At 45.3% G+C, this 21,003-nt stretch overlaps 1 protein-coding gene across 1 annotated transcript; it reads right to left on the reverse strand.

The window, feature by feature from the left end:
• Positions 1-10,448: 10,448 nt before the first annotated feature.
• trim8b (tripartite motif containing 8b) lies at positions 10,449-17,802 on the reverse strand. Its single transcript, XM_021581011.2, has 5 exons — positions 15,023-17,802; positions 13,495-13,590; positions 13,093-13,358; positions 12,762-12,877; positions 10,449-12,632 (listed from the first exon to the last, which is right to left on the reverse strand). The coding sequence occupies exons 1-5, from the start codon at positions 15,623-15,625 to the stop codon at positions 11,968-11,970; spliced, it is 1,746 nt and encodes a 581-aa protein (XP_021436686.1). The 5' UTR covers positions 15,626-17,802; the 3' UTR covers positions 10,449-11,967.
• Between the last annotated feature and the right edge of the window lie 3,201 nt (positions 17,803-21,003).

A 21,003-nucleotide genomic window follows, 5' to 3' on the forward strand; every position in this document is an offset into this window, starting at 1 on the left:
CCATCAATTTTAACCATCTTCCCTGTCCCTGCTGAAGAAAAGCAGGCCCAAACCATGATGCTGCCACCACCATGTTTGACAGTGGGGATGGTGTGTTCTGGGTGATGAGCTGTGTTGCTTTTACGCCAAACATAACGTTTTGCATTGTTGCCAAAAAGTTCAATTTTGGTTTCATCTGACCAGAGCACCTTCTTCCACATGTTTGGTGTGTCTCCCAGGTGGCTTGTGGCAAACTTTAAACGACACTTTTTATGGATATCTTTAAGAAATGGCTTTCTTCTTGCCACTCTTCCATAAAGGCCAGATTTGTGCAATATACGACTGATTGTTGTCCTATGGACAGAGTCTCCCACCTCAGCTGTAGATCTCTGCAGTTCATCCAGAGTGATCATGGGCCTCTTGGCTGCATCTCTGATCAGTCTTCTCCTTGTATGATCTGAAAGTTTAGAGGGACGGCCAGGTCTTGGTAGATTTGCAGTGGTCTGATACTCCTTCCATTTCAATATTATCGCTTGCACAGTGCTCCTTGGGATGTTTAAAGCTTGGGAAATATTTTTGTATCCAAATCCGGCTTTAAACTTCTTCACAACAGTATCTCGGACCTGCCTGGTGTGTTCCTTGTTCTTCATGATGCTCTCTGCGCTTTTAACGGACCTCTGAGACTATCACAGTGCAGGTGCATTTATACGGAGACTTGATTACACACAGGTGGATTGTATTTATCATCATTAGTCATTTAGGTCAACATTGGATCATTCAGAGATCCTCACTGAACTTCTGGAGAGAGTTTGCTGCACTGAAAGTAAAGGGGCTGAATAATTTTGCACGGCCAATGTTTCAGTTTTTGATTTGTTAAAAAAGTTTGAAATATCCAATAAATGTCGTTCCACTTCATGATTGTGTCCCACTTGTTGTTGATTCTTCACAAAAAAAATACAGTTTTATATCTTTATGTTTGAAGCCTGAAATGTGGCAAAAGGTCGCAAAGTTCAAGGGGGCCGAATACTTTTGCAAGGCACTGTATACATATGCTGCTAACTGTATGTGACTTTGGCTCAAAGTGTCTGTTAAACTAGGTATTTATGCTCAGACGTTAAGATCAAAGTGTAGATGTCTTTAAATCTCTGGGCACAGACCGAGAGGCTACGTCCCAAATGGCACCCTATTTCCTACACAGTGCCCTTACAGCCCTTTGGGCCCTGGTCAAAAGTGGTGCACTACATAGGTAATAGGGTGTAATTTGCTGCCCATGTCCGTTAATGTTGATGATGTGGTTGTTACTGACAATAAGCACATGGCTGAGCTCTTTAATCACCACTTCATTAAGTCAGGATTCCTATTTGACTCAGCCATGCCTCCTTGCCCGTCCAACATTTACTAATCTCTTCTAATGCGACTTTAAAGGGGGAGATCAAGCTGATCCAAACTGTTACAGGCCTATTTCTATTTTGCCCTGTTTATCAAAAGTGTTGGGAAATCTTTCTTGCTGTCTATAGTATTCTCCCTGGTAGGCAATCTGGTTTCTGCTCAGGTTATGTATGTCACTGCAACCTTAAAGTTCCTCAATGATGTCACCAATGCCCTTGATTCTAAGCAATGTTGTGCTGCTATTTTTATTGACTTGACCAAAGCTTTTGATACGGTAGACCATGCCATTCTTGTGGGCCGGCTAAGGAGTATTGGTGTCTCTGAGGGGTCTTTGGCCTGGTTTGCTAACTACCTCAAAGAGTGCAGTGTATAAAGCCAGAACATCTGTTGTCTCAGCCACTGCCTGTCACCAAGGGAGTACCCCAAGGCTCAATCCTAGGCCCCCGCTCTTCTCAATTTACATCAACAACATAGCTCAGGCAGTAAGAAGCCCTCTCATCCATTTATATGCAGATGATAGTCTTATATTCAGCTGGCCCCTACCTGGATTTTGTGTTAAATGCTCTACAACAAAGCTTTCTTAGTGTCCAACAAGCTTTCTCTGCCCTTAACTTCTGAACACCTCCAAAACAAAGGTTGTGGTTTGGTAAGAAGAATACCCCTCTCCCCACAGGTGTGATTACTACTTCTGAGGGTTTAGAGCTTGAGGTAGTCACCTCATACTAGTACTTGGGATTATGGCTAGATGGTACACTGTCCTTCTCTCAGCACATATCAAAGCTGCAGGCGGAAGTTAAATCTAGATTTGGTTTCCTCTATCGTAATCGCTCCTCTTTCACCCCAGCTGCCAAACTAACCCTGATTCAGATGACCATCCTACCCATTCTAGATAACAAATATGTAATTTATAGTTCGGCAGGTAAGGGTGCTCTCGAGTAGCTAGATGTTCTTTACCATTCGGCCATCAGATTTGCCACCAATGCTCCTTATTGGACACTACACTGCATTCTATACTCCTATGTAAGCTGGTAATCTCTGTTTACCCATCACAAGACCCACTGGTTGATGGTTATTTAAAAAACCCTCTTAGGCCTCACTCCCCCCTATCTGAGATATTTACTGCAGCCCTCATCCTCCACATTCAACACCCGTCAGTCACATTCTGTAAAAGGTCCCCAAAGTACACACATCGCTGGGTCGCTTGTCTTTTCAGTTCGCTGCAGCTAGCGACTGGAATGAGCTGCAACCATCACTCAAACTGGAAAGTTTTATCTCCATCTCTTCATTCAAAGTCTCAATCATGGACACTCACTGGAAGTTGTGGCTGCTTGATGTATTGCTGTCTCTACCTTCTTGCCCTTTGTGCTGTTGTCTGTGCCCAATAATGTTTGTACCATGTTGAGCTGCTGCCATGTTGCTACCATGTTGAGCTGCTGCCATGTTGTCATGTTGTGTTGCTACCATGCTGTGTTATGTGTTGCTGCCTTGCTATATTGTTGTCTTAGGTCTCTCTTTATGTAGTGTTGTGTTGTCTCTTGTCGTGATGTGTGTTTTGTCCTATATGTTTTAACATTTTATTTATTTTATTCATCGCAGGACGCATTTTGGTAGGCCGTCATTCTAAATAAGAATTTGTTCTTGCCTAGTTAAATAAACAAACATCTTTTAAGACATATTTGGTCACAGAGCAGCAGTTTTTATTTCAATATCAAATCATTTCTGGGTAACAATTAAGTACACTACATGACCAAAACTATGTGGACACCTGCTCGTTGAACATTCATTCCAAAATCATTGGCATTAGTATAGAGTTGGTCCCCCCTTTGCTGCTTTAACAGTCTCCACTCTTCTGGAAAGGCTTTCCACTAGATTTTGGAATGTTGCTGTGGGGACTTGCTTCCATTCAGCCACGAGCATTAGTGAGGTCGGCATAGATGTGGGACAATTAGGCCTGGCTTGCAGTCGGCGTTCCAATTCATCCCAAAGGTGTTTGATGGGGTTGAGGTCAGGGCTCTGTGCAGGCCAGTCAAGTTCTTCCACACTGATCTTGACAAACCGTTTCTTTATGGACCTTGCTTTGTGCACAGGGGCATTGTCATGCTGAAACAGGAAAGGTCCTTCCCCAAACTGTTGCCACAAAGTTGGAAGCACAGAATAGTCTAGAATGTAATTGTATGCTGTATCGTCAAGATTTCCCTTCACTGGAACTAAGGTGCCTAGCCCAAACCATGAAAAACACCCCCAGACCATTATGCCTTCTCCACCAAACTTTACAGTTGGCACTATGCATTGGCATCTGCCTAGATTCGTCCGTCTGACTGCCAGATGAAGCGTGATTCCTCACTCCAGAGAACGCGTTTCAACTGCTCCAGAGTCCAATAGCGGCGAGCTTTACACCACTCCAGCCGACGCTTGGTATTGTGCATGGTGATCTTAGGCTTATGTGTGGCTGCTCGGCCATGGAAACCCATTTCATGAAGCTCCCGATGAACAGTTATTGTGCTGACATTGCTTCCAGAGGCAGTTTGGAACTCTGTAGTGAGTGTTGCAACTGAAGACAGATGATTTTTACTCGCTTCAGCACTCGGCGGTCCCGTTCAGTGAGCTTTTGTGGCCTACCACTTCTCGACTGAGCCATTGTTGCTCCTAGATGGTTCCACTTCACATTAACAGCACTTACAGTTGACCAGGGCACCTCTAGCGGGGCATATATTTGACGAACAGAGTTGTTGGAAAGGTGGCATCCTATGACGGTGCCATGTTGAAATTCACTGAGCTCTCAGTAAGGCCATTCCACTGCCAATGTTTGTCTATGGAGATTGTATGGCTGTGTGCTCAATTTTATTTTTTACCTGTCAGCAATGGGTGTGGCTGAAATAGTCAAATCCACTAATTTGAAGGGATGTCCACATACTTTTGTATATATAGTGTACCTTACTGTGAATGTTTTCAATTAAAATGGTCAAAAATAACATCTCGGCATAGAGCAATTTCTCAAGCGAGAATTTTCTGGGAGATTTCTAAGTGGGCAGCGGAAAGCTAAAAAATGAGCTGTTATTGGCAGAAAGGTTTGGAACTCTTTCTTATTGGTCTATTAACTAATTTACTGCCTGGGGATGACACCAGGCAGGCAAAAACTTTGTCCCACCCTAACAGGCTGACATTTCAGGCAGTCTTTCAAACAGCTTACACTAAAAAGACATGATAATTTTCACTATTTCACAGTATTATTCCAACCTCCAGAGTGGCGCAGTGGTCTAAGGCACTGCCTGTGCTTGAGGTGCCATTACAGACACTCTGGTTCGACTCCAGGCTGTATCACAACCGGCCGTGATTGGGAGTTCCCAAAGGGCGGCGCACAATTAGCTCAGCATCATCCAGGTTTGGCTGGTGTAAGCCGTCATTGTAAACAAGAATTTGTTCTTAACTGACTTGCCTAGTTAGAGGTTAAATTTGAAAAATGTATAGTGTGAAAATATATATAAAATACAGGACAATCTGGGCCTTAAAGGCCTGTTATCTACAACAATCTGAATGAGTAAGTTCTGTGGTTGGTTTATCTGTGCATAAAAGTCGTGTGTGTGTGTGGGCGACGTGGGGAGCCAGACAGAGGGGAGTGTGATGCCTATCTATGAGGCGACAGGATTACTGCCTTTTTCTCCTCTTGAATCAAGACAGCTGAAAGCGAGAAAGATTGTGTGTGTGTGAGAGAGAGAGAAACCAGCACGCTTCATACCGGCCTCTTTCTCTTCGACCAATCACGTCTGAGTTGCGATGATTACAGATGAAACAGGAAACAGATTTCATATCCCACCAACAGATAGGATATAGGTGGGAGTTGTACAGAAGGTGGGGGAGACGTGGAGGGGAAAAGGATCATGCATTATAAGAATGTGAATCACTTTGAAATGTTAAGAAAAATTTAGCCATACTCTCAATACACCTTATACATCTTCCTACCTCACCCACCAAGCCCATGTCTCCCTGAGTCTATCCTCCCATGAGCGCTACAGATAATAGGGTTAGCATATCAAATTTTATACACATGGTTAGCAGATGATAATGCGAGTGTAGCGAAATGCTTGTGCTTCTAGTTCAGATAGTGCAGTAATATCTAACAAGTAATCTAACAATTCCCCAACAACTACCTAATACACACAAATATACAGGGGTGAATGAGAATATGTACATGTAAGTATATGGATGAGCGATGGCCGAGCGGCATAGGCAAGGTGCAATAGATGGTATAAAATACAGTATATACATGTGATGAGTAATGTAAGATATGTTAACATTATTAAAGTGGCATTATTTAGAGTGCATTGTAGAAAGTGACTAGTGATCCATTTATTAAAGTGGCCAGTGATTGGGACTCAATTCCGGCAGCAGCCTCTGTGAATTAGTGATTGCTGTTTAGCAGTCTGATGGCCTTGAGAGACTGAAAAACAATTTCTCTCTATCCCAGCTTTGATGCACCGTACTGACCTCGTCTTCTGGATGGTAGCGGTGTGAACAGGCAGTGGCTCGGGTGGTTGATGTCCTTGATGATCTTTTTGGCCTTCCTGTGACATCGGGTGCTGTAGGTGTCATGGAGGGCAGGTAGTTTGTCCCCGGTGGAGCGTTGTGCAGACCGTACCACCCTCTGGAGAACCTTGCGGTTGAGGGTGGTGCAGTTGCCGTACCAGGCTGTGATACAGCCCGACAGGATGCTCTCAATTGTGCATCTGTAAAAGTTTGTCATGGTTTTGGGTGACAAGCCACATTTCTTCAGCTTCCTGAGGTTGAAGAGCCGCTGTTGCGCCTTCTTCACCACACTGTCTGTGTGAGTGGACAATTTGTTTGTCCGTGATGTGTACACCGAGGAACTTAAAACTTTCCACCTTCTCCACTGCTGTCCCTTCGATGTGGATAGGGGGTGCTCCCTCTGCTCTTTCTTGAAGTCCACGATCATCTCCTTTGTTTTGTTGACATTGAGTGAGCGTGGTTTTCCTGACAACACACTCCGAGTGCCCTCACCTCCTCCCTGTTGGCCATCTCGTCGTTGTTGGTAATCAAGCCCACTACTGTTGTGTCGTCCGCAAACTTGATGATTGAGTTGGAGGCGTGCATGGCCACGTAGTCATGGGTGAACAGGGATTACAGGAGGGGGCTGAGCACGCACCCTTGTGGGGCCCCAGTATTGAGGGTCAGCGAAGTGAAGATGTTTCCTACCTTCACCACCTGGGGGTGGCCTGTCAAAGTCCAGGACCCAATTGCACAGGGCAGGGTTGAGACCCAGGGCCTCCAGCTTGATGATGAGCTTGGAGGGTACTATGGTGTTGAATGTTGAGCATTTAGTTCAGTTTTTTTTTTGCCTTATTGGGTCCAGGAAAAATGATAGCCATCTTGAAGCATGTGGGGACAACAGACTGGAACAGGGAGAGATTAAATATGTCCGTAAATACACCGGTCTGCGCTTGCTTTAAGGACGTGGCTAGGTTGCCGTCTGCCGTCTGTTTGTCTGGAAGAGTGACGTCGGTGTCCGTGACGTGGCTGGATATCTTTTTGTAGTCCGTGATTTCCTGTAGACCTTGCTACATACGTCTCATGTCTGAGCCATTGAATTGCGACTCCACCTTGTCCCTGTACTGGCATTTTGCTTGTTTGATTGCCTTGCGGAGGGAATAGCTACACTGTTTATATTCAGACATATTCTCAGACCTCTTTCCATGGTTAAATGTGGTGGATCGCACTTTCAGTTTTGCCAAAATGCCACCACCCATTCACGGTTTCTGGTTAGGGTAGCTTTTAATAGTCACAGTGGGTACAACATCTCCAATGCACTTCTTTATAAACGCACTCACCGAGTCAGCGTATAGGTTGATGTTCCGGTCAGCCTCAAGAGAACAACATCTTCCAGTCCTCGTGATCAAAACAATCTTGAAGCTTGGCTTCCGATTGGTCGGACCAGCGTTGAATGATTCTCGTCACTGGTACATCCTGTTTGAGTTTCTGCCTATAAGATGGAAGGAGCAAGATGGCGTCATGGTCGGATTTGCCAAAGGGAGGGCGGGGGAGGGCTTTGTATGCATCGCGGAAGTTAGAGTAGCAGTTGTCGAGGGTATTGCGTATGCGCGTAGCGCAATCAATATGCTGGAAGAGTTTAGGTAGACTTGTTCTCAAATTTGCTTTGTTAAAAATCTCAGCTACAATAAATGCAGCCTCAGGATGTATGGTTTCCAGTTTGCATATAGTCCAGTGAAGTTCCTTGATGGCCGTCTTGGTGTCTGCTTGAGGGGGAATGTACACAGCTGTGACTATAACTGACGAGAAATGGCCGGCACTTGATAGTAAGGAATTCTAGATCAGGTGAGCAGAAGGACTTGTTCCTGTATGTTGTTATGATTACACCATGAGTCCTTAATCATAAAGCATACACCCCCGCCCTTCCTTTTCCCAGAGAGGTGTTTATCTCTGTCGGCGCGATGCATGGAGAAGCCCGGTGGCTGAACTGATTCCGACAACATATCCCGAGAGCCATGTTCCCGTGAAACAGAGAATGTTACAATCTCTGATGTCTCTCTGGAAGGCAACCCTTGCTCGAATTTCATCTACCTTGTTGTCAAGAGACTGGACATTGGCTACTAGTATATTCGGGAGCGGTGTGCACGTCTGCGGAGCCTGGCCAAGTGGCCACTTCGTCTGCTCCTTCTGCTGCGTCGTTGTTTTGGATCGCCTACTGGAATTAGCTCCATTGTCCTGGGTGGTGGTCCGAATAGAGCTTCCGCTTTGGCTAAGTCATATTACTGGTCGTAATGTTGGTAAATTGACATTGCTCTTATATCCAATAGTTCTTCCCAGCTGTATGTAATAACTTAAGATTTCCCGGGGTAACAATGTAAGAAATAATAAATAAATAAAAAATACTGCATAGTTTTCTAAGAACTCGAAGCGAGGCGACCATCTCTATCGGTGCTATGCTGGCTTGTTTATTAACAGAGTCATGTGATACTGTTTGTTGGCCAGGGTCGGCCTAAACTCTGTGCTTTGCTGCAGATTATCTGATCTACAATTCACCTCACTGTCCAAACCATTGTACATCAACTAGCTCTGGTCCAGGGCATTAAGTGCAGCTTGCTAATACTGAGCTCAGCGTAAACAAGCCACACTAATGCCCTGGACCAGAGCTAGGTATCGACACGCTGATGATGAAGAGATTAGTGAACCTGCACATGCATGGCCTAGCTAGGAATATGGGTTTAAAGAAACGTATTAGTCAAGCCAAACCTTGTTGACGATGAGCAGATAGTAATGTCCTCCTCTCTTCACACATACACAAAATCTCCCCTATCTCCCCTCCCCTACTGTATCATGTATACTGGATATTTCTGAGTACCATTTAATGTACCATTTAATGTGTAAATCAAACTATTTTCTGTCATGTAATACTGTGTATAGAAATATCATAAATGTGAAATGTATGAATAATGTATATGTAACAAAATAGCTGTAAAGAACTCAAATGTAAAACACTTATCATCATCATCCGAAGGAGAATGAGCTAGCTTGCTGATGGGCTAATAAAATGAATACAAAAATAAAAACTCTCTCTCTGACACACAAGCGCACACACTAATAGTGGATCATCCCTGCTAGCTGAAGAGGATTGAGGTCCAAAGTGCTAGGTGGCAGAAAGCTTTAAAGCTACAGCTTAGTCAGCCTGAAACACACCCACCCTGATAGACAGCTCCTCTCTCTCTTTCTCAGATGTGCCTCCACTACCCATGAAGTTTCCACTGCAATAAAAACCTGCTGATATTACACTACTGATGTTAGTATGTAGTTCTGTTGGTGGGCGAAGTGGGTGGATCTCAGGTTCCTCTTTCGGTAATTTCTCTGGTTAACAGACGACTGTGTGTGTGAGCTGTACGGGTGAGGGGGCGGACAGCCAACTCAAGATTCTGACCCAGATTCAGGCACCCGGCCCTCCACAGACCAACCTCGCCTCAGAGATAAGATGACTTCTCCAACCAGTTTGTTTACTGGAGCTCAGCTTTCTTTATAACCTATCCTCAAGGTTTGACCAACTTCCCCACCCCTGACTCCACCAGAGACAGAGCTGAACGACTTTGATCCAGTGTGTGAGATTGAGTGAAAGAGAGAGGCTCCCACCCATAACTCATCACTACAGAGAAAGAGCAGCACAACTTTGTCTACCACCCCTGACCACAGGGTCTTCTGGCAGCTTCACTCAGACGAACACCCAGTAAATGACAGGGTCAGTTGGATGTCTTACAATATGTGTGGTGGTTGTATTCTTATAGGAGTCTCCCCTTCAACCCACTACATACCAAGCAATGATATTTACAGTGCCCTCTAATTTTTGTCACAGTGAAGCATTGTCTTTTATTTTGATTCTATACTCAGATTTGAAATCAAACAATGACTGAGGTTAAAGTGCAGACTGTCAGCTTTAATGAGTGTATTTTCATGCATATTGGGTGAACCTTTTAGAAATTACATCACTGTTAGTACATATTCACCCCCATTTTGGGGGAGCAAAAGTATTGGGACAAATTCACATATGTGTATTAAAGTGAAAAGTTAGGTATTTGGTCCCATATTCATAGCACACAATGATCAAGCTTGTGACTGCACATTTGTTGGATGCATTTGCTGTGTGTTTTGGTGGTTTCAGATTATTTAGTGCCCAAAAGAAATGAACGGTAAATCATGTAGGGGTCACTTAATGTAAATAAGAATATGTTTAAACACTACTACATAAATGTGGATGCTACCATGATGGTTAATCCTGAATGAACCATGAATGAGTGAGAAAGTTAGACACACAAATATCATAACCCCCCCAAAAACAAAATGCTCACCACCTGTTATTGTAGTGGTGGGAGGTTATGTCTTGGGGGTATGATATTTGTGCGTCTAACTTTCTCACTCATGATTCACGGTTCAGCCAGGATTATCCACCATCATGGTAGCATCCACATTCACATAGAAGTGTAGTTCAGTATCAGTAAGTAAAACTATTTACTTCACAGATCTAAAAATAAAGGCTGACAAGAGAAAAGAGGAAGAGACTTGAGTTGTGATCAAGAAATGGAGGGAAGTATCTTAAATGCCTTGATTTATTTGGAACCCTCCAATTGACGTCCTTTATTTTTCATTTCAAAATATTTACAAAAAAAAAGTTTCCCATTTATTTCTTCTATTGGTTGACTGTTCTTGTAACAGTTCCTTTCCAGCATTTTTTAAAACCAATGCTTAAGTCAAACAGTCCAGTTTCTCATAGAAAAAGTTCATGAAAAAAAAACCTCAACCATTACTTCCACTCATCTTTTTTATTTTTCACTTCTTGTTTTTTATTTTTTTTTTATTCCAGAGTGCTTTATAAAACTCTTCCCCGCATGCTTACAGCTGCAAACAGGAAGCCGAGAGCGTGTGCTTGTTAAAAGGAAGTGACGTCACCCTGCAGGAAGTACATTATTAACGCATAGTCACCGTCACACTCCCAGATGCTTGAGTTGATTTGTTTGGTCTGTCCAGTACAGTCCAGGCCATGTAGTTGCTCGCCGAGCCACCATCCTGTCTACGAGTCCAATTGTCTTCAAGACAAACATGATACCTGCTGATATGGTATGATTACTCATATGCCATATGGGAATCACTCATGTCATGATCTGAATATTAATAAAACTAAAAAAAAAAAAAGGATCTCTCAGATGGAAGAATTCAATCCGATGGGAAGCCTGGCAGCACAACGGAAGGGGGTCGGATCCCCTCTCTGATGGGATTTGGATAAATGGGAACAAAGAAGGTCCATAATGAAGTAGGTTTACAGTTGCCCCAAAACCCTGATCTAGGGACAGGTTCTGCCATTTGACCCACTGATGTTTAAGGTTAGGACTGGGGTACAGGTCAGCTGATCTTGGACCTGTGTCTACAGGGAGGGTAGCTAATCCTAGGCCTGTCTACAGAGCAACTTCTACACAGAGAGAAATCCCAACACACCCCCATCCCCCCCCAAAGTGCATGGGAGGGGGTCCCAGTCCACACACAGAAGAGAACTTGGAAGAGCGAGTGTGTTCAAGCTGCACAGTACATCCCTGAACTCAGCAAGGAGAGGAGACAAAACCAGAGCTGTAACAGTAATAAACCATTGTTCTCTTTACAGTTATCAGACCATGTTCAATAAACATGGAAAATAATTATAACATAAGGCTATCGATCTCACTACAACGGGGAAGGAGATGTCGCTAAAACATTTCAGTCGAGCCGAAGTGCTTCAGCGTCAACAGTTTTTGCACAAAGACACGTATATCATCATACAGTACACTGTGTGTCTGACAGAGAAAACGAACACATGTCAACCCTGCCCCCGAGAGTGCTTGTAAGTGCATCTATACGAGTCGTAACATGGTGCTTAGCAGAGGACTGTCCGTATAACATGTAGAAGTGAATGTCTGTGTGTACCTGTATGTATGTAGGTTCTGTGTTTGTCTACATATGTAGACATGCGTTTATTTAACTAGTAGCGTAGTGCTTAGTAGAGAGCTGTTTGCCTGTAGAAGTATGTGTGTGTATAGATAAATGCATGTATGCGTGTTAACTGGTGACATAGTGCTTGGTGGAGGGCTGCCCATACAGGCCATAGAAGTCTGTGTGTCTGTGCGTCTGCTGTGCATCTATCCAGTCTCTGACAGCCAGCCCTTGCATGGCTGGCGCTCCAGAGGCCAGGCCAGGGGGAGGGGGGTAGTCCTGGGTGCTTACCCAGGGAAAGGAGCCTGAACGTGGGTAGGGAGGGTGGCCGCGGTGGCCCGACACAGAGGGTACCCCAGAGCAGTAGCAATTATCCATGGTACACACCAGGATCTTACGCCCGCCATACTGGGGGAGCACTGCCTGCTGAGAAGTATGGGAGGAGCTACCGCCAGCAGGGGGGAAGTGGGAGGGACCGAACACAGACCCTGAATGGTGATTTGTTAGAGAGCCACTTCCACTTCCTGTTCCGCCATTTTCATTCATGTGGGAGGAGCCACAGGGAACCAGAGGCTGCTGATTGGAGGATTGGCCCTCCCCGGGGGCAGAGTTTGGGCCTAGGTAGGGCTGCTTGGATGAGGAGTCCTTGAACCCGGAAGCAGACGTTTTCCCGGTGCTTCCGTTGCTTTCTGGGAACGCAGAGGAGTGTTTGCGTTTCTCTGCCCCGGAGCCAAGGCCACTGGGATACGCCTGGACGGACTGGAGGAACGAGGAGGGAGGGGCTAGGGGGGCTGGAGGGGGGAGAGGTAGAGAAAGAGGGGGATCAGACTTACAAAGCTAAATATGAATTCCCTTGATCTACCAACAAACAATCAGATACAGGTGTGAAGATTCTGTAAAGATGATTCTCTTGATCCTACCTTCCAGTGTTTTCCGTAGGCTCTTCTCCCTCTTGGAGAGTTCTGACAGGAACAGCTTAGAGTTGAGACTGCCCACCTTGTAGGGAGGGAGTGCACTTCCCACGCACGCTTGAGACCTGCAACACACAAATATGTATGCAACAAGCCTGATATATTAGCGCTCCATTAAAAATATAGTTCCGGTTCTGTCTCCCTGTTACATATCTTTTTATGACAGGATCAGACATGTAAGGAGTTTGGAATTCTGTTCTAAATAAATAAAATAGTAATGTGTATCATGACAATTGTAACATGACTACAGTTGTAATGTGTGCAATAAGCCATCTCTCACCTCTCCATGAGGATCTTGACAGGTTTAGTATTCTTCATGAAGCCCAGCTCCTCAGCCTTGCCGAAGGCTGTGTGGACCGAGCTGAGCAGCTTCTGGGCCTCGTGTCTCTGTTCTCCCAGAGCTAGAACCTGGCCCGCATTCTCCTGGCAGAACCTAGAACGCGCCCGCTCTAGAACCTCCAGTGTTCGGGACAGGTCTTCTTCCAAGAAGTGCTGCATCCGCTGGTACTGCACACGCACCTCCTCTTTTAGCTCACACACTCTATCCTGTAGGAGAGAACACACACACCGTTATACACACACACACACACGGTATACATGCATGTGCATGGGTGTGTGCAGCCTGTGCTCACTGGCTGAGGTGTGCGAAAGAAAGAGTGTTTGTGAGAGAAATCAGACATACCTCCACCACACACTTGTCAGAGTCGAGTTTACAGAGCTGCTCATCGATGTCCTGAACTCTCTCCTCCACCCTCTCCTGCTGCCGCAATAGATTTTGCTGAGAGAGAGAAATGGTAATGTCATTAATAGTTGGGTTCGATAACTCCTCATACATAGCTGAACAAATAAAATCATATGAGAAGAGAAACGCCATCAGGCCTCTAGGTGGCTGAGGCAGCCAATTTAGTCTCCATCTAACAAACAGTTATCTGAGGGAGGGAGCTGTCATGGCAACCAATCGCTATTTCTGGTGAATGAGGAATGAGCGAGAGAGATACTCTTCTCTCCTCCTTTCTCAGAACACCACATACACTAGGCCCACTCATGGTACTGTTGTCAAAACACTAGTTATTCTGGGCTGGTGTTGGCACGGCTACAACACACATGCCCAGATTGGTTTGGCCAGAGTGCCACGCCACAATTACACTTCCTGGGGGCAAAGATTATAAGTAGGGCAGGACACTGCTCTTATACTATCTTCCTGCATGCCCACGGTAGTAGTGGTCTGTCACCTGAATGCTGATAGATTCAGGCTCAGAGCAGAATCCTGGGGCAGGGATGATGGGGGATGTTCAGTACCTTTAAGGGGTACTGGGGGGTGACTGATGGATAGAAATGGCATATCTAACATATTTTCCACCAGGACCCCCAGTGGAAAAGAGTGATATGGGGAGGTAGGTCAGTCATGCCCTGAGGAGGTGGGGTGGAGCTGGGGACCATGGTGGAGAGGTCATGGGGAGCATCTCTACCCCCTCTGCCACCAACACAAGATGCACTTAAGCAGTAACACTGTCACAGTACATTAACTTCAGGCTCCCAGAGTCACTCATTACAAAAATGGAGATGGTAGTCACAGCGAAAAATCAGAGGACAGGAATTCACACTGTAGTTCATTATACAAGAACCTTCCTAACCATTCCAATGTGGTTGATCCCCCCCCCCACAAAAACACAGACAGAGAGTAGGCTACTAACAAGCTAATGCACACAGAGTATTAACAGAGCCATAAAACAGAGTCAGAGGCCAGAAGTAGTCACCAATATGAGTCAGGAGGAAAGCCTGTATGACTGACTAGCCCCTCATATCCCCAACCTGGGGATAGTTGGTCATTTTTAAACCAACCACAACTTTCCCTTCTAGAACCCAGGAAATAAGAGCATCACAAGAAAACAAAAAGGAAACCATAAACAACCATTCCTCCTCTTCTACCACAGAAGAATTGCACTTCATTCCTCCCCCTCCATACAACCCCCCCTTCTCCTGGCTGGCGGTCCCAGGCGAGGATGCACCTGTGCTGGGGAGATAAGGCTGGCTTAGACCCCTCATTGTTTGTCACTCTCAACAGATGAGAATGGGGGTTGGATTGGATCACAATTGGAAAAATGCATACACTCGAGGACTGACAGTCCGACACACACACTTATCCCCAATTTGAGCCGCTTTGTTCTTAAATCAAAGGAGTGTGTGTAAAAGACAGATTTTAATCTTACCCGTATATCGTTGCGGCGTAGCTCCACGTCAGTGACTCCGTGTCCGTGACTGGGGTGGCATCGTGTGAAGCAGCAGTATTGACACACGGCTGTCTGTTCTGCCTCACAGTGGTACAGTCTGTACTCGTCGTGCTGAGGACACGTCCAGGCCTTGACTGCCTCAGCCTCCACCAGCAGGTGTCCCAGGGCGGAGCAGGGCTGCTGCAGGTGTGTCTGGACATGGCTCTGGCAACAGGGGGCGCTACAGCGCAGGCAAACCTTGACAGCCGGGAGTGGGGGGCCACGGCGGCACAGAATACACTGCAGCACCGGCGAGGCGGCCTTCTCTACAGACAAAGCGTTGAACTTGTCCACGATGTTGGACAGCTTGTGGTTCTTCTCCAGAGCAGGCTTCTGACTGTAGGCGTGGTTGCACTCAGGGCAGCGGACCAGGGAGGAGTCTTTAGCCCAGGCTTCGGAGATGCAGCCCCGGCAGAAGTTGTGCTTGCAGGGCAGCTGGATAGGTTCGGAGAAGACGTGCAGGCAGATGGGGCAGATCAGCTCCTCTTCGAAACAGTTCCTCCATGTCTCGGACAGATCGGAGGTCGCCATGTTGGAGGCCATTTTGGGAGCGGCGGACAGACACGCGACGAAGACCTTCTCACATGAAAAAAAATAACAATCCTATGGATTGACTATGGATTTGTAGCCATGAACTAAGCCCCTGACTATAGATCAAATGTCTTGAGGACTGAGGGAAGACCTAAGTCCAATATGTTACTAGTCCTTTAGTGATATTTGTCTATTGTGCAAAAAAACTCAGCAATAAAGTGTTATTATTATCACTAGCACTTTCAACCAGTTTAGTCCAACCGACTGGTGAATGAATGTCCTCAGCTCTCAACTATTGCTTTAAATCCAGGCAGCAGTGCACATCCTGTTTGTGCAGAGCAGGTAAACCTAGGCAGATTCCACAGCCACCAGGAAAGGCCTCAGGGAAATGATGAAAACACCCCGGTGATTACGACACACGGTCCGGGCTGACGTTATGCAAATTACCGTAAAGGGTTAGCAAGGCCTTCGTTTCTCTGAAATCACACGGTTAGGCAATAACCGGCTACTGTAACGGCTGACGAATGGTTCACTTTGTGCGTAGTATAGCCTAGGCCTAGTTATCGCAGCTAAAAATTGTTCGTATTTCCAGCTACGGTATGATAGCAATAAAGGCACAGAGATCTACCAAGCAACACGGTTCAGACATTAAATTGAATCGGTCTAAATTAGGGTCGTTTGTACGGTTACATCACCGCCGAGCCGAATTTATTTCTATACAGCTGATGAAAGGCGGACGCTCACCTTTTCCTCTCAGTCTGCGTAGCCCTTCACTTTAGCTTGACAAGCTAGCCTTGACTTCCTCGTCCGCTTATGTTTGTTTCTCAATCGATTGAGGTCCAGAAATGAACATAAGTAAAAGATTGCGTTGCCGAAATTATTCCGATACCGTCACCCTGAATAAAGCTATCTGTAAATCGATGAAGCTTGCCCAAGGTTGATACAACGGCGATGTTCCAAAGGGCACATTAATTGTTATTTTATCCTCTTCCAGTAATACACCGACTATTCTGGGTACGTTCACAATTAATACGACTACGCTCGTGACATCTTTTTGGTACAAGGATTAAACAAAAATACAAGGATTGCAAATCAGATACATGTGACAAGTGTCCTTAGCCCTTCAATAAACATTGCACCACGTTGCGACGGACTTTGATCCTCACAATAGCGACATAACTACAGCCTATTTGTTTGATGTGTAACGTCGTCAGCTATAAAGCTTCCACAGGCAACACTCGCATATCTGTACACAAGGCCTAGACTTTTCTCACCAAATACTCTTCTCGGCTACTTGGGCCTAATAAAGACTTAATTAGTAAAAAGGTCCAACAATACTTCGTTAGAAGGCGATTTACTGCATAGTTTATGGTTTAACCGACTTCAGTTCATAAGCACAAAACAAAGGCCAGGGTTTTTAGAATCCACTGGAATGTTGGCTTCTGTAGCGAGCCTTCGGATCATACACACAGACCGATCAAAACGTATCCAGGCCCAAAGATGTGTCCTGGCTTCATTCCTTTGGTTTATCAGGGACGGATCATAACTATTATCAGCTCACGTTCAGCTAAAACCATTTCACTCCACTGACTTCGTAAGCTTAATGAAATCGTTTTAATTCTGAGAAGTCATCTCACCATTTTCTGTCGCTGCACAAACAAATAAGACTACCTTAGAATATTTACGACTACCACGGTTTTACATATTATTACATATAAATGCACCAGTCTAATCTTAATTTAAAGGGGATGTCGCTATTCTGGCCTTGTTAAAGGTAGCGGTCATCAATCTTGCGCTCCTCATCAAAAAAAGAAAAAGAAAGAATCCACCGAGGATATAGGGCCTCGGTTATTCCCAAAACTCGTTTGGTTTGCAAATCACACCGAAACAAAAAGATTCCGTCGCGTTCAAACACGCCTCGCCAGTTCTTTCGGGTTCAGCGGTGTATATGTGGCCATTTTTCGAGTCCTTCTGTCCCGTTGTTAATAGCCGAGTTACCTTGATCATCCAAATCCAATCCGTCTCTGAATTCTAATTTGCGACCCTCGTTTTTAAATCTCTCTCTCCCTCTTTCTAACTGAGCGTAGGGGCAAGGAGGAATGCTAGCTAGATAGACTAGTCGTTCAATCGGGTTAAACATCGGCTCACCCCTCCTTCCGGCTGGTCCCGTTGCTCCTCTACCATCACGTGACCTGTCACACAACCTATGCGTGTCACGTTTTTAAAGGAAGGCGTTGATGTGCAAGAACTGGAGAGGAGCATATTCAAATATCTATTAAGAAATTACGATACGTTTTTATTTTTCACAAGTATAGGAAAAAACATGTTTATACTCAAATGTTTCTCTCCACGTAAATCTTTAAAAGGAGATACATTTTTTGACACGATTCAAAGATAAAATCATTTAAAAAATAGCCAAATAAAATGGTATATGTCGCATACACATATTTAGCAGATGTTATTACAGGTGGTGGCCTTAGGCCTCACTCCCCCCTATCTGAGATATCTACTGCAGCCCTCATCGTCCACATACCCACCGATCCTGTAGAGGTTTTAAAGGTCCCCAAAGCACACACATCCCTGGGTTTCTTGTCTTTTCAGTTCGCTGCAGCTAGCGACTGGAATGAGCTGCAACAAACACTCAAACTGGACAGTTTTACCTCATTCTCTTCATTCAAAGACTCAATCATGGACACTCTTACTGACAGCTGTGGCTACTTTGCGTGATGTGTTGTTGTCCCTACCTTCTTGCCGTTTGTACTGTTGTCTGTGCCCAATAATGTTTGTACAATGTTTTGTGCTGCTACCATGTTGTGTTGCTACCATGTTGTTGTCATGTTGTGTTGCTACTATGCTGTCTTGTCATGTGTTGCTGCCTATGATGTTGTCTTAGGTCTCTCTTTATGTAGTGTTGTGTTGTCTCTTGTCATGATGTGTGTTTTGTGCTATATATATATATATATACTGCTCAAAAAACTAAAGGGAACACTAAAATAACACATCCTAGATCTGAATTAATGAAATATTCTTATTAAATACTTTTTTCTTCTTTACATAGTTGAATGTGCTGACAACAAAATCACACAAAATGTATCAATGGAAATCAAATGTATAAACCCATGGAGGTCTGGATTTGGAGTCACACTCAAAATTAAAGTGGAAAACCACACTACAGGCTGATCCAACTTTGATGTAATGTCCTTAAAACAAGTCAAAATGAGACTCAGTAGTGTGTGTGGCCTCCACGTGCCTGTATGACCTCCCTACAACGCCTGGGCATGCTTCTGATGAGGTGGCGGATGGTCTCCTGAGGGATCTCCTCCCAGACCTGGACTAAAGCATCCGCCAACTCCTGGACAGTCTGTGGTGCAACGTGGCGTTGGTGGATGGAGTGAGACATGATGTCCCAGATGTGCTCAATTGGATTCAGGTCTGTGGAACGGGCGGGCCAGTCCATAGCATCAATGCCTTCCTCTTGCAGGAACTGCTGACACACTCCAGCCACATGAGGTCTAGCATTGTCTTGCATTAGGAGGAACCCAGGGCCAACCGCACCAGCATATGGTCTCACAAGGGGTCTGAGGATCTCATCTCGGTACCTAATGGCAGTCAGGCTACCTCTGGCGAGCACATGGAGGATTGTGCGGCCCCCAAAGAAATGCCACCCCACACCATGACTGACCCACCGCCAAACCGGTCATGCTGGAGGATGTTGCAGGCAGCAGAACGTTCTCCACGGCGTCTCCAGACTCTGTCACGTCTGTCACATGTGCTCAGTGTGAACCTGCTTTCATCTGTGAAGAGCACAGGGCGCCAGTGGCGAATTTGCCAATCTTGGTGTTCTCTGGCAAATACCAAACGTCCTGCACGGTGTTGGGCTGTAAGCACAACCCCCACCTGTGGACGTCGGGCCCTCATACCACCCTCATGGAGTCTGTTTCTGACCATTTGAGCAGACACATGCACATTTGTGGCCTGCTGGAGGTCATTTTGCAGGGCTCTGGCAGTGCTCCTCCTGCTCCTCCTTGCTCAAAGGCGGAGGTAGCGGTCCTGCTGCTGGGTTGTTGCCCTCCTACGGCCTCCTCCACGTCTCCTGATGTACTGGCCTGTCTCCTGGTAGCGCCTCCATGCTCTGGACACTACGCTGACAGGCACAGCAAACCTTCTTGCCACAGCTCGCATTGATGTGCCTTCCTGGATGAGCTGCACTACCTGAGCCACTTGTGTGGGTTGTGGACTCCGTCTCATGCTACCACTAGAGGGAAAGCACTGCCAGCATTCAAAAGTGACCAAAACATCAGCCAGGAAGCATAGGAACTAAGAAGTGGTCTGTGGTCAACACCTGCAGAACCACTCCTTTATTGGGGGTCTTGCTAATTGCCTATAATTTTCACCTGTTGTCTATTCCATTTGCACAACATCATGTGAAATGTATTGTCAATCAGTGCTGCTTCCTAAGTGGACAGTTTGATTTCACAGAAGTGGGATTGACTTGGAGTTACATTGTGTTGTTTAAGTGTTCCCTTTATTTTTTTGAGCAGTGTATATATAATATATACAGTGGGGCAAAAAACTATTTAGTCAGTCACGAATTGTGCAAATTCTCCCACTTAAAAAGATGAGAGAGGCCTGTAATATTCATCATAGGTACACTTCAACTATGAAAGACAAAATGAGAAAAAAATATCCAGAAAATCACATTGTAGGATTTTTAATTAATTTATTTGCAAATTATGGTGGAAAATAAGTATTTGGTCAATAACAAAAGTTGATCTCAATACTTTGTTATATACCCTTTGTTGGCAATGACAGAGGTCAAACGTTTTCTTTAAGTCTTCACAATGTTTTCACACACTGTTGCTGGTATTTTGGCCCATTCCTCCATGCAGATCTCCTCTCTAGAGCAGTGATGTTTTGGGGCTGTTGCTGGGCAACACAGACTTTCAACTCCCTCCAAAGATTTTCTATGGGGTTGAGATCTGGAGACTGGCTAGGCCACTCCAGGACCTTGAAATGTTTCTTACGAAGCCACTCCTTCGTTGCCCGGGCGGTGTGTTTGGGATCATTGTCATGCTGAAAGACCAAGCCACGTTTCATCTTCAATGCCCTTGCTGATGATAGGCTTTATTACTTTGGTCCCAGCTCTCTGCAGGTCATTCACTAGGTCCCCCTGTGTGGTTCTGGGATTTTTGCTCACCGTTCTTGTGATCATTTTGACCCCACGGGGTGAGATCTTGCGTGGAGCCCCAGATCGAGGGAGATTATCAGTGGTCTTGTATGTCTTCCATTTCCTAATAATTGCTCCCACAGTTGATTTCTTCTAATCAAGCTGCTTACCTATTGCAGAGTCAGTCTGGGAAACTGACTCCGACACCTTCAGAGGTGATTTC

The sequence above is a fragment of the Oncorhynchus mykiss genome, chromosome 23 (genome assembly GCF_013265735.2).
Source record: "Oncorhynchus mykiss isolate Arlee chromosome 23, USDA_OmykA_1.1, whole genome shotgun sequence".
NCBI classification, from domain to species: Eukaryota; Metazoa; Chordata; class Actinopteri; order Salmoniformes; family Salmonidae; genus Oncorhynchus; species Oncorhynchus mykiss.